The 15,103-nt window shown below is 39.7% G+C and overlaps 1 protein-coding gene across 2 annotated transcripts in view; it reads right to left on the reverse strand.

The window, feature by feature from the left end:
- The window catches only part of RSF1 (remodeling and spacing factor 1), a 163,156-nt gene that overhangs the window by 84,541 nt on the left and 63,512 nt on the right, over positions 1-15,103 (reverse strand). For both annotated transcript variants that reach the window (XM_055283029.2, XM_055283028.2), the window contains exon 3: positions 1,185-1,277. In XM_055283029.2, the coding sequence (XP_055139004.1) occupies positions 1,185-1,277 (93 nt within the window). The remainder of the gene's footprint in view (positions 1-1,184; positions 1,278-15,103) is intronic.

Genomic DNA, 15,103 nt, shown 5'->3' on the forward strand with positions numbered 1-15,103 from the left:
AGCTATCCCAATGGTCTCTAAACATTTTTGATCAAGCATCCTTACTACTAAAAAAATTTGTAACACACCCTGAAAAGTTATATTTGTATTATATCCATTTTCTTATGTATTTACATAATAAAGACATAATATACACCCTAATATATAATATACGTAATACTAAAGTATTACATACATTTCAGTAGCATCCCCCTAACCTAGAGGTCAGTAGGTGTACTAAAGTATTACATACATTATAGGAATGCACAAAAAGGTATTTCAAAAATTGGGATTAATAAAAGTTATAACTTCTGTAACTTTGACTCGCAAGGAATCACCCTAATTACCCCCTTGGGACCACAAGCTGGTCTAGAGACAGATGAACCTGCATGATTGTACACCCTGAAATCTGAGCTTACTACAACGTTTGGTTTTCTGAGACAGGTATCTTTTGGATCTTGAAGACTTCTGTGCAGGCTCCAACAGCAATCAACATCTAGCAGCAAAATAACGCCTACTCTATAGTCTTATCTAGCTCCAAAATAGTAATATGTATACTGACATTATATTTTAAGGTTCATCATAAAATCTTGAGGTCTTTTGAATAAGAAGCCTACTTATAAAACACTATAAATTTTAGAAGTAGCAAAAACTTCATTAATGTTTTCACAAAGAATATTTTTTCTCCTCTACGATGCTGCCACTCTGCTACTAATTAGGGCCAACAGTAGGAAGTGGGCAGGAAAAGAAAGGAAAACTCAAACTTGTAAAAAAGCCTACTTTGAGATGACCCATTTAAATCAAGTTAGTTTGGTTATGTGAGGGTTTTATTAAGTACGAAACGACATGCTCCTAGTCATCCAGAAAACAGTATCAAATTGCTAATTTAGTAAATCAGTAGAAAATTATCCACAGTTTACAGTATATAGTAATGATTGTGAAGGTTGAAAACAATGAATAAAACTAATTTGGAGCAACTGCTTGCCCATGTTATTACTGTCCCTACAAGAAGAGATAATTAAACCTAGATATATTTATGCATCAAAAAAACAGCACTTTAAAGAATAGATTGTCACCAAAAAATAGACTCCATTGTCCTCTTCTGCTAATAATAATGTCTACTTTTTGTTTATTTTCTAATTTAACCAGGAGTCAAAAGTTAAATTTTAAATTAAAATAACTGTAACAAATAATAGATTTATTACCTTTAAGAGTGCTAGTTTGCATTCAACACTCATTTCAAGATAGCCCTTCTTCTCCATCTCCCATGCCCAGGTACTGTTAAACTCTTGGCATATCTGTCAGATAAAGTTAATATCTTAATACATGAAAGCAATTTTTATTTATGTTGGTAGGCTTGTACAACTATGCTGTTATTGTTAATACGTGTTTATAAAGGAAAGAGGTTACACTAAATAGTCCAATCCAACTGCACCCTAAAATGCATACTACTTAAAATGATAAAAAATATTTACTATTGTTTGATAATCGAATTTAAGGTAAGAACGGATCTCTGTAGCTCTCCCCTCTGCTATCAAGAACTTTATACATACTTTATAGACACATTTTCCCACATGAGAGTAATTGTTTGATTCCATCTCTCCAAGTGGCTGGAAGTTCCTTTAGGGCAATGACAAAAATTTATTCATCTTTTTGCCTAGGACAGAATTAGTTCAAAAAACATGCCAAATTGTACACATACTTTTAACCATGCCTCTCTTGAACTCATTGTTCTACTATTTAGGAGTAAAGTTAAAATTCCATTCTTGGCATATGAAAACTTATGTAACTTGGCTTTAAGATAAATGTCTAGGCTTCTCTTGCTACACAAGCATTTCAGGCAAACCAGAGCCACTGTAACAGACCAAAGAAAGAAGATCTGAATAACCACTGCACTTCAAAGCCAGTGCAAGAAACTTTCTCTCATTTCAGCAGCATCACCCTAATCTAGAGGTCAGAGGAAGCCATTAAGGGAGGTTAACACAGTGAAATGCAAATGGGTTCTATGACCTCTGTGAGCTAGTTTTTCAGCAATAAAACTGGAACAGTAATAATATTATCTTAAAGGCCAAAGAGTAGGCATAAAATGATACAAAATGCCAGCAATTTCACGTATTTCTTGCAATTCAAGGAGCAAAGAGCATAATGAGGGCCAAAGGAGAAGAACCAACACAAGGCAAGAGATTAACCTGGAGTACAGGGAATGGGGTAGACAGGAGAAAAACAAGCCAGCTCTCTTAGGTGGGTTACCCTTTTCCTAGCCTGCACTAGTGTCATAGTGTCATCTCTTTTCATCGATTTGTGTAATAAAATAATAGATTAGTATTAATATAGAAAAAGAATACAAAACAAGCAGTACGGCCAGGAACAATATAATAGAGGATCTTTTTTTTTTTGGAGATAGGTCTCACTCTGTCACCCAGGGTAGAGTACAGGGACACGATCACAGCTCACTGCAACCTTGACCCCCTGGGCTCAGGTGATCCTCCCACCTCAGCCTCCTGAGGGGCTGGGGCTATAGCCGTGTGCCACCACACCTGGCTGATTTTTGTACTTTTTGTAGAGACAGGGTTTCTTCATGTTGCCAAGATGGACAATGGACAGTCTTAAATCTGGAAGCATGAGTTTCTCATTCCCTAGAATATATTACTTCCTCTGGCTGACAGTGTTGTGTTTTTTAGAGAGAAAAAAAAGGATATACAGAAAAAGGGAAAAATAGAAATATTACATGAGGAAGACCCTAAAGTGATTATATCAAAAGCTAAAATGTCAGAATCTGAATAGATATTTTACCACAATGAGAAAGATAATAATAAATGTTGGTGGAGGATATGGAAAAATTTGAATGCTCACAGGTTGTTAGTGGGAATGTAAAATGGTGCAGTTGCCTTGGAAAACAGCTTGGCAGTTCCTAAAATGTTAATATTTAGCTACCATATGACTTAGCCATTACACTCCTAAGTATTTACACAAGAAAGAGGAAAACATACGTCCACACAAAAACTTGTACACAAATGTTCCTAGCAGTATTATTCACAATGGCCAAAAGGTGGAAGCAACCCAAATGTCCACTAACAGGTGAATGGATAAACTGTGGTACACCACACAATGGAATTTAATGTAGCCATAAAAAGAAATGAGGTAATAATATACTATAGCATGGATGAGGCTTGAAAACATGTTAAGTGAAAGAAATGAGACACAAAAGGCCACATATTGCATGATTCCATGTATATGAAATGTCCAGAATAGTCAAATCCATACAGATAAAAGTAGATTCGCAGTTCCCAGTGGGTAGGGGAAGGAAGGAATGGGAAGCGACTGCTGATGGGTAGGCAATTTCTTTTCAGAGTAATAAAAGTGTTCTCAAATTAAGATAATGATGATGGTTGTATATTCCCTGTAAATATGTTAATAAACACTAAATTGTTTAAACGGTACATTTTCTGGTATGTGAATATCTCAAATTTAAAAAAAAGAAAAAAAGACAATCAACAATGCAGAGTCCAGCTATGACCTGAATGAAGCATTTATTGAGTGCTCGGTCGAGTACCAAGTCTCTAGAAGAAGATAACGTTGGCTGACTATCCCAGAGGCTAATGCTGAGTATGGGGAAGCTCATCCTTAGTATCTGAGAGGTGAAAAATGACATAGCTCCAAAGTTTGGCCAAAAAACCAGATATGGAAGCACAGCCAATGGCTCATGGTGTCACAGATTCCAAAAACAACAACTACTGATTAGCATCTATGTGTAAAAGGGGAGGATAAAAAAAGAGAAATGGATATAAAGATGATAAAAATCCTTTGCCCCACGCTGCTTAACTTAAATTTACTGACCTTTATTTATAGCATTTAGGGTACATTTGTTTTGCAGATTTCAAAGATAAATTTACTACTCATTTTGTATTTCTGAGACAGAGTCTCACTCTGTCGCCCAGGCTGGAGTGCAGTGGTGCGATCTCGGCTCACTGCAACCTCCGCCTCCCGGGTTCAAGCGATTCTCCTGCCTCAGCCTTCCGAGTAGCTGAGACTACAGGCGCCTGCCACCATGCCCGGCTAATTTTTGTATTTTTGGTAGAGACGAGGTTTCACCATATTGGCCAGGCTGGTCTTGAACTCCTGACCTTGCGATCCGCCTGGCTTGGCATCCCAAAGTGCTGAGATTACAGGTGTGAGCTACACGCCTGGCCCATTTTGTATTTCTTTAAGGGCAATTTAGACATACTGCTGTGCCATTTGATGTTAAAAAAAAAAAATCCACTAATTAGCTATGCACAAAACAGCCATAACCTACTGTTACCACAAAATGAACACTGCAAATAAAACTTGCAAATAAAAAGATTATTCAAAAAGACATCTAAATAATTCTTATGCAAAACTATTTAATCTACACCCAGAGTAAGCAAAATTTTTCTCAAGGCCCCAACAAGAAATAATTTAGGCACTATGGGCCATAGGGTCTCTCTTGTATCTATTCAGATCTACTATCATGGTGCAAAATCAGCCATAGAATATACATAAATGAACAGGCATTGCTGTATTCCGGTAACACTTTGTTTATGGATAATGAAATTTGAATTTAATATAATTTTTACATGTCACCAAATATTATTCTTCTTTTGGGTTTTTCTCCCAATCATCTAAATATGTAAAAACCATTCTTAGCTTTTTGAGACAGGTACCAGGCAAGATGTGGCTCATGAGCTATAATCTGCCTAGGGAGCCAGAAATCAGCTGTGTCTATCAGAGACTGTCAATAACAGTGAATTCGTGGGTCCTAGAAGCAACCAGATCCTAATTACGTTGGTAATTCCTATTAATTCCCCATGCTCCAACTTGTTTCTGACCAAGAAGCATTATAATTATAATCTGGTTTTACATGCAATTTCTCTTGAGGGAGAGAATGTTCTAATATCTAAAACATGAACAATTTGACATAACATTCATACCTATTATCACCATAAATCATTATTCTATAATACTTGTTCTGTGTTTGATTATCTATAAATCTAGCTGATAGGTCAGGTCCCATTGCGTTCTCCTGCATGGTGCCTGAGGGACAACCATTCTTCTGACAACACCAGAATCAGTGTTTGGTGCCTGCAAAGGTGAAAGTCAAATATGTGGCCAGGGAGGCATCCTGGCCACCAGTCTACTGCCATTCCAATAGCCCTTGCATCTTTTCCTCCTAACCTCTACATACAGGTAAACAAAGTGGAGGATGAGGATGGAAAATGTTGGGCACAGGAAAGGAAGGGAGCTTTTTTAAAGGTTCCGTATCAGCTCAATATATATAGGAAAGGTGACTTCACATGCCTACAGAGCAAATACATAAGACTTTATCTCAGTGGGATCATTTAACTTATTTATCTTGGATTTATATAAACAATCAAAGTACCAATAATTCTTTCGGATAACTCATAAGAAATTTAAAAAGAGGGTGTGAAATGGCTTCTAAGAGCCTAAGATCTCACCCCTGGGGGGAGCTAGCCCCCCTTAAGTTCCAGTCTGGAAAAACCCAAGGCTCTCAAAGGAATTTACTTCTGATTCCAGCCAACATCTGAAGACAGGTCCCAGACCTCCTCTTCCCATTTATTAAACAAATTTAAAATTGTAAATCCTTCTTCTGTCCCCTTGAGATGCATATGTATCTCCTAAGACCCAGAATATCTTTCTGAAGGACCTGAAGGCCATTCCTTTGAAATGTAACCAACAGACAGGGCCTTAGTCTACCAGTCTCTGTGAGCGGGCAGACACCTAATTTCCATTAATGCTAGTTAGAAGACAGAAATGACATAATCATAGAAAGTCAACAACGCTCTTAGCTTCTTTTTAAATTTTTCACTTCCATAACTTGACTAAAGCTCCCCCATTCCTCCCACTCCTCTCCCTATTCCCTCTTTCTCCTTTATAAACACCCAGTCACCTCTGCACAAATTCGAACACAGCACAGCTCCTTCCTGTACTGTGATAGTTACTGAATAAAATCTGTCTTTATCAGCTTTAACTACTGTCAGGCTTTATCTTTGACAAGAGGAATCCTTGGAGATCATTTAGGTCCAAATCCTTATTTTACAATTGAGAAACGTAAAGTTCAAAGAGATTCACTTAACCAGTGACTCCACAAATATTACTATGTGCAGACTATATGGCAGTAAGTAGTCTAGGAGCTCAGATACCGTGGTGAAAAAGACAACCCATTGAAACTGATACAGGAGATAGAAATTATTTAGGCAGATAGTGAGGGCAGGAGTCCTCAGCAGAACTTCCCTTCTAACAAAAAGCAGCCCAAGAAGTTATTTTCTAATAAAGAGCAGCCCAAGAAGTTATTTTTCTAACAAAGAGCAGCCTGAAAAATCGAGCTGCAAACATAAATATGGAAGCTGAAAGCTTGCAAGGGGAAATGCTGGCAGCTGTGCCAATAGAAAAGGGCTACCTGGGGGCCAGGCATGTCCACCATGGAAACTCCTTCCCTTTTTTGTTAGCACGTGTACGGAAGGGAAAAGAAATGGGGAACATGGCACAGCTCAGGCTGAAAACTCGCCTGCATAATAAAAGACTAAGGTAGGGGATGCCAGAGATTCGCTCCTATGCGAATGGCACACCTATTCTTAGCTGTTTTTTCACGCCCTATGTAGATCAGACACCACCTCCCCACCAATTCATCTATAAAACCCCTTGCATTTCACCGTGGAATGGCAACCCATTTTTCTGGGACCCCTCTCTGTAGCTGAGAGCTATTCTCTCTTTTGCCTATTAAACTTCCACTCTTAACCTCACTCTCTGTGTATCTGAGTCCTTGATGTCCCTGGCTGTGAGACAATAAACCTTGGAAGTCGCCCCAGACGAGGTCGCAAACTGTCAGAGGCATCTGAACCAGAGCAGCTTCATCTTGAATAGGGGCTGAGTAACATAAGACTGAGACCTACTGGGCTGCATTCCCAGGAGGTTAAAGCATTCTAAGTCACAGGATGAGATAAGAAGTCGGCACAAGACAAAGGTCATAAAGACCTTGCTGATACAACAGGTTGCAGTAAAGAAGCCGCCCCAAACCCCCCAAAACCAAGATGGCCACAAGAATGACCTATGGTTGTCCTCACTGCTACACTCCCACCAGCACCAAAACAGTCTACAAATGCAATGGCAACACCAGGAACCATTTTTACCCTATATGGTCTAAAATTTTAGACCATTTTACCCTATATGGTCTAAACAGGAGAGGCATGAATAATCCACCCCTTGTTTAGCATATAATCAAGAAATAACCATAAAAACGGGCAAGCAGCAGCCCTGCTCTGCCTATGGAGTAGCCATTCTTTTATTTCTTTATTTCTTAATAAATTTGCTTTCATTTTACCTTATGGATTTGCCTCGAATTCTTTCTTGTGCAAGCTCCAAGAATACTCTCTCTTGGGGTCTGGATTGGGACCTCTTTCTGATAACAAAATCGCCTTTGCAAAAATTATACTAGTGAAAAAATTATGACAATGGGGGAGATCTAATCTAGCCAACTCCCATCTTGCCTTTAATCTGCCCTTAATTATTCCTGGGCTTAAACTTTGGGAGACATTTAGTTTACAATTTAAATGACAATGGCCCTTCCCCAAAACTCAACTGCCTTTGTAAAGCTAATGAGACACCACTAGGCTAGGAGGATAGAGGAGCGTGAACTGGCTTAGGTGTGCAAACTTGTCCAATGCGTGGCCCACACACCAGGACGGTTTTAAATGCGGCCCAATACAAATTTGTAAACTTTCTTAAAACATGAAAATTTTTGTGATTTTTAAAAGCATATCAGCTATCATTCATGTTAGTGTATTTTATGTGTGCCCCAAGGTAACTCCTCTTCTTCCAATGTGGCCTAGAGAAGCCAAAAGATTGGACTCCCCTGGTAGAGGTAAAGGATTGCCAGCCATTATTCAGAAGGTAACAAGACAAGCAACTTCTCCAATTATTCCTGCAGATAACATCACTATTGTATAACCTAAGATTGGCCTTTTGAGAGGTCTTTCCAGGTTTGTTGCATGTCTGATGACCAGTGGCTCCACCTGGACCTGGCAACCTGTGGCCCCATCCAGCAATGACCAAATATGCAGGAAGACCATTTCTCTTGCACCGCCAACCAATAAGCAGTAAGCATCCATTGCCTAGCCACCGAACCCCTTCCCCTAAACTGTGTTTGAAAAACCCTAGCCCCCAAATGCTAGAGGAGACTAATTTGAATAATAATTATGACTTTGGTCTTCTCTTTAGATGGTTCTATCTTGGTAAAACTCTTCCACTATTGCAATTCAGCTGCTCTACATGGGCAGCAGGCATTGATTGGGTAGTTCTATCATCATGATGGAGGTTATATCCTATGAGGCAGTCAAACAGGAAAACTAGTAAGAAAATATCAAGCACTAAAAATGATATGCTGAAAATAAAAAAGAGTAATGTGATACAGAAAGTTTGAGTACTACTCTGGATTGGGTGCTTACTGACGGCCTCATTAAAAAGTTGACATTTGAGACTGGGGTAGGTGACTCATGCCTGTAATCCCAGCACTTTGGGAGGCTGAGGTAGGAGGATCACTTGAACCCAGGAGTTTGAGACCAGCCTGGGTAATGTAGGGAGACTCCGTGTCTACTAAAAATTTTAAAAATTAGGGCTTGGTGTGTGGTGATTCACTTCTGTAATCCCAGCACACTGAGAGACCAAGGCAGGAGGATCGCTTGAGCCTAGGAGTTTGAGACCAGCCTGGGCAACATGGCAAAACCCTGTCTCTACAAAAAATTAGCCAGGTATGGTGGTGCAGGCCTGTAGTCCCAGCTAAGGTTGTGGGGTGGGGGTGAGGGGGTGGGGCTGAGGCAGAAGCCAGGGATCACACCACTGCACTCCAGTCTAGGTGACAGTGAGACCCTGTGTCCAAAAAAAAAAAAAAAAAAAAAAACCAAAAAAACAAAAACTAAAACTAATAAAATTAGCCAGGCCATGATGGCTCATGTGTGTAGTCCCAGCCTGGTATGGCGGTACACATCTATCATCCTAGCTACTAGGGAGGCTGAGGCAGGAGGATTGCTTGAGCCCAGGAAGTCAAGGTTGCAGTGATCCGAGATCTTGCCACTGCACTCCAGCCTGGGTGACACAGTGAGACCCTGTCTCAAAAAAGAAAAAAGACCAGTGTAAATTAATTAGACTAAGGAGGAAAGTGGCAAAAGATATGGTAAAATAGGTAACCAAAGGCCAAATTATGTAGGTTAGGGTAAGGAATTAAGATTCTATTTCAAATATGATGGGATACCACTAAAGGATTTTAAATAAGGGGAAAATAGTATGATCTGATTTATGCTTCATTTGAAATCATGGCTGCTGTGTAGAAAATGGATTGCAGAGGGGCAAGAAGGGAAAACTAGGAAACCAACCTGAAGGCCAATGGTGGCATGCATTATGAGGGTAGTGGGGATCAGAGAGAAGTAAGCTGTGGTTTGGAGGTAGAATTATCAGGACAGCTGATGGAACAGATGTGGAGGGTGAGTGGAAAGAAAAATCAAGGGTGACCCCTGGATTTATCAAGGTTCCCTGGCTTGAACAAACAGGAAAAATGCTTTTAACTAAGGTATTAAAACTGGGAGAAGGAAGTTAATGAGATATTTGTTTGTATATAAAGATGATGGTATGTATTAGGCATCTAAGAAGTGTGTTGCTGAAAGTCATTCAGAGATCTTCTGACTGGGTCACATTGTCTTTACTCAAACCTTTCAAATCTGAATCAAGATTTTTTTTTTTTTGAGATGGAGTCTTGTTCTGTTGCCCAGGCTGGAGTGCCATGGAGTGATCTCGGCTCACTGCAACCTCTGCCCCCCAGGTTCAAGCAATTCTTCTGCCTCAGCCTCCCGAGTAGCTGGGACTACAGGTATGTGCCACTATGCCCAGCTAATTTTTGTATTTTTAGTAGAGATGGGGTTTCACCATATTGGCCAGGCTGGTCTCGAACTCCTGACCTCGTGATCTGCCTGCCTTGGCCTCCCAAAGTGCTGGGATTACAGGTGTGAAGAAGAACTTAATAGCTGAGCTCTTGGAAGTGAAGAGATGCATCTTACTCATATTCATATCCCTTGACAAACTTTGAGACAAAGAGCAAGTACAAAACAAACATGATGAGTATATGAAAGACATACAAAGGTATTGTTTTTATCTTAAATAAAAAAAAATTATCTTAACTAGCAATAATTTCTTTAGGTAACACAACACATCCTAAAGAAACTTTTCAGGCCAGGCGTGGTGGCTCACGCCTGTAATCCCAGCACTTTGGGCGTGCAAGGCGGGCAGATCACCTGAGGTTGGGAGTTTGAGACCAGCCTGACCAACATGGAGAAACCCCATCTCAGCTAAAAATACAAAATTAGCTGGGTGTGGTGGCACATGCCTATAATCCCCAGCTACTAGGGAGGCTGAGGCAGGAGAGTCCCTTGAACCCAGGAGGCAGAGGTTGCAGTGAGCCGAGATCACGCCATTGCACTCCAGGTTGGGCAACAAGAGCAAAACTCTGTCTCAAAAAAAAAAAAAAAAAAGAAACCTTTCAATTCTTACTAGAATAATAACATTTTTTGCATATTTACTATGTGCCAAATACTATTCTAAGTACTTTAAAATATTAACTCAGTAAATTCTCATAACAACCTTTTCAGTAATTCTACAAACATTTACTATGTGCAGACTATGTGGCCGGAACTAGTCAAATGCTTGGATACCATGGTGAAGAAGACAACCTATCATCATGGAGGTAGTAAAATGGGTAAACTAGTAAGAAAATATCAAGCAGTGAAAATGCTACACTGAAAATAAAATAATAACATGATAAAGAAAATTCTCTAACAACGCTTAGATTGAAAGTAATGTTAACCTCAGGAGGAAAGTAAGGCAAAGTGGGTATGTGCTTTACTTAAAGAATGAGAGAAATAGCAATTGCAATAATTATTCTGGAGGACTGAAACATTTACAGAACAGAGCTACGAGACATACCCCGCTTTAAATATTGGACGGGCAAAGATGGATTAAAAGACAGTCTCTGCTGCAAGAATTTCAGAATCCAGAGAGGAAGAAACAATCGTAAACAAATAATCATCAGGGGAAAAGTAGTCAGTGAGTTATTTACAAAGTGAGTAACTGACATAGCTATGAAGTACTATGAAAACAGGCAGGAAACACTAACTCAAGCCAAGGGATGAAGGGAGGCCAAGGAAACTTTTCTTCAGGTGGTGACATCTGTGCTAGGACCAGAAGGATGAATGAGGTTTTAATGGATAAGGAGGTAAAGCTCATTTCAGAAAGAAAAAAACTATGTTTTTTTAAGGAGAGATGTGAATGATTATGGCATGTTCTGTCAAGGTGGAGTTGAATACAGTTCTTTATGCTAGAGCCCTAGCATAAAGGCTAGCATAAAGCCCTGGCATAAAGATTTTTGGGATTGGCAATGGACAGAGACAAGACCATGAAGGAAGATAGTGAGCAGGTCTATGAAAGTGGGTCATGGCTAGTAAATATGGTGACCCAATGAGGCTCTGGAGGCACTAATAGCAAACAGTCCTGAGACCAAGCATGGTGGCTCACACCTGTAATCCTAGCACTTTGGGTGGCCAAGACGGGTAGATCACGAGGTCAGGAGATCGAGACCATCCTGGCCAACATGGTGAAACCCCGTCTCTACTAAAAATACAAAAATTGGCTGGGCGAGGTGGCGCATGCCTGTAATCCCAGCTACTTGGGAGGCTGAGGCAGGAGAATCGCTTGAACCCGGGAAGCGGAGGTTGCAGTGAGCCGAGACTGTGCCACTGCACTCCAACCTGGTGACAGAGTGAAACTCCGTCTCAAAAAAAGAAGAAAAAAAAGAAAAAAGAAAACAGTCCTGTTGGCACTGCAGGACAGATAGGAGCACAGATTCTGATGTCAAGGAGAACAACTAAAGCCTGTTGTAATAATTCAAAGGAAAGGTAATGAAGCTTGAGCTATGCTGTGGCAGAGGATATTCAAGAGAAGTCAGATTCAGGCTAAGCGTGGTGGCTCATGCTTGTAATCCCAGCACTCTGGGAGGCTGGGAGATCACTTGAGCTCAGGAGCTCAAGATCAGCCTGGACAACATAGTGAGACACTGTCTCTAAAATAAAAAATTAAAAAAATTAGCCAGGTGTGGTAGCATGAGTCTGTAGTTCCGGCTACTGGGGAGGCTGAAGTAAGTGGAAGGATCACTGAGCCTAGGGGATCAAGGCTGCAGTGAACTGTGATTGCGCCACTGCACTCTAGACTGGGCAACAGAGGGAGATCCAGTCTCAAAAAAAAAAAAAGAAAAAGAAAGTAGATTCAGATTGTACATGTATCTTAGGAAAGCAATAACAAGTCTACATGGTTTTACCACTCACAAAAGAACTTTCACATACTCCATTTTTAAGTGGATGTCCAGTAAAACCACAAGATTTCTGAAAAAAGTCCAATTCATCTTTCTTTTATATTATACATAAGATTTCTTTTCAATGCAACATCCATCCATCTGTTGATGAACACGGGTTGTTTCTACCTTTTGGCTACAGTGAATAATGCTGCAATAAACACTGGCATACAAAGATCTGTTTGAGTCCCTGCTCTGGAGTAATTATATATGTAGAAGTGGAATTGCTAGGTCATATGGCAATTCTGATGAGCTTTATGAGGAAATGCCAAACTCCTTTCCATAGCAGCTGTACCATATTACACTCTCACAAAGAATTTAGGAGAGTTCCAATTTCTCCACAAATTCACCACACTTACTTTCCTTTTTTAAAAAAATAGCCATCCTGTTAGGTGTAAAGTGGTATTTTATGGTTTTGAATCACATTTCCCCAAGGACAAATGATGATGAACTTCTTCCCATGTGCTTTTTGATCTTTGTGTATCTTCTTTGAAGAAATGTCTATTAAAAATTTTGCCAATTGGGTTGTCTTTATGTTGTTGAGTTTTAGGAGCTCCTTATATTTATTCCAAATATTAAATGCTTATCAGTTATATGATTTGCAGTATGTGCAATTTGCAATATAACTTCTTCCATTCTGTAGGCTGTCTTTTCACTTTCTTCATAATGTCCTTTGATGTACAAATGTTTTAAAATTTGACAAAGTCTAACTAATCTATTTTTTATGTTGTTGCTCAGTCTTCTGGTTTTCTATCTAAGAATCCATTGCCAGATCCAAGGTCATGAAGATTTCCCTTTATTTTTTTCTAAGAGTTTCACAGATTTAGCCCTTATATTTAGGTTGTTGATCCATTTTCAGTGAATTTTTCTATATGATATGAAATAGTGTATCCTGGTCAGGCGTGGTGGCTCACGCTTGTAATCCCAGCACTTTGGGAGGCCGAGGCGGGTGAATCACGAGGTCAGGAGATCGAGACCACGGTGAAACCCCGTCTCTACTAAAAATGCAAAAAATTAGCCGGGCGTGGTGGCGGGCGCCTGTAGTCCCAGCTATTCGGAGAGGCTGAGGCAGGAGAATGGCGTGAACCTGGGAGGCGGAGCTTGCAGTGAGCCGAGATTGCGCCACTGCACTCCAGCCTGGGCGACAGGGTAAAACTCCGTCTCAAAAAAAAAAAAAAAGAAATAGTGTATCCATTTTGCAAGTTGTCACAGTTCAACAAATAAGTATTTTATACTATAGGCAACAGTCAAAAGATATTTTAAAAATACCACAAACCAGGTGCAGTGGCTCACACCTGTAATCCCAACACTTTGGGAGGCCACGGCAGGAGGATCACTTGAGCCCAGGAGTTTGAGACCAGCCTGGGCAATGTGGCGAGATGCCATCTCTAAAAAAAATAAAAAATATTAGCTTGGCATTGTAAACGTTATATGAAAATGCTAAGGCCGGGCACACTGGCTCACACCTGTAATCCCAGCATTTTGGGAGGCCAAGGCAGGCGGATCACAAGGTCAAGAGATCTCTCGAGACCATCCTGCCCAACATGGTGAAACCCCGTCACTACTAAAAATACAAAAATTAGCCAGGCGTGGTGGCATGCGCCTGTAATCCCAATCCCAACTACTCAGGAGGCTGAGGCAGGAGAATCGCTTAAATCCAGGAGGTAGAGGTTGCAGTGAGCCCAGATTGTGCCACTGCACTCACTCTAGCCTGGCGAAAAAGCAAGACTCCATCTCAAAAAGAAAAAAAAGAAAAAGAAAATTCTTTGCAATATATAAAGCATTAAGCATTCATGCTCTCCTATCAGACAAACCTGTGTTCAATCCTTGCTTCACCATCTGGTGTCTATGTGACTCTGGGAGTAATTTACCATTCTATGATCCAGGTTGTGGTGAGAATTAAATGGTGATGCATGTTAAAAAAAAAAAAAAAGCATAGCACTGAGTTTATAATAAGCTGTCAAATATTATCTATTATCATTATTATTAAAAAGTTACAAAGCAACTGGAAACCTCATAAATTGCTGTGAGTACAACATAAATTGCTATGGTACAGCCGCTATGGAAAACAGTTTGGCAGTTCCTTAAAAAGTTAAACACAGAATTACCATATGACCCAACAATTCTACTCCTAGTTATATACAGGAGAGAAATGAAAATACGTGTTCACAGAAAAACTTGTACACAAATGTCCATAGCAGCATTATTCCTAATAAACAACAAAGTAGGAAACAAGTAAATGTCCATCAACTGATGATGGATACATAAAAGATGCTATTATCCATATAATGGATTAGTATTTGGCAATAAAAAGGAATGAGATGATACGTGACACAATGTACATAAACCTGGAAACCATTATACTAAGTGAAAGAAAATACAAAAGACCACATATTTTATGATTCCATTTATAAGAAATGTCCAGAGTAGGCAAATCCATACAGATGGACACAGGGGAAAAGGTGGGGGTGTGACTGATACTGATCAATAACAGATACAAGGCTTCTTACTGAGATGTTAGAAAAGTTCTGGAATTAGTGGTTATGTTTGCACAACATAGTGAATATACTAAAAACCAATGAACTGAACACTTCAAAATGGTGAATTTTATCTTATGTGAATTGTATCTCAATAAAAAATAAAAACACAAAATACTAACAATGCAAATAAAAATTAAGAGTATTAATCTTAATTTACTTT

This window comes from Symphalangus syndactylus, chromosome 6 (genome assembly GCF_028878055.3).
Source record: "Symphalangus syndactylus isolate Jambi chromosome 6, NHGRI_mSymSyn1-v2.1_pri, whole genome shotgun sequence".
Lineage (NCBI taxonomy): Eukaryota > Metazoa > Chordata > Mammalia > Primates > Hylobatidae > Symphalangus > Symphalangus syndactylus.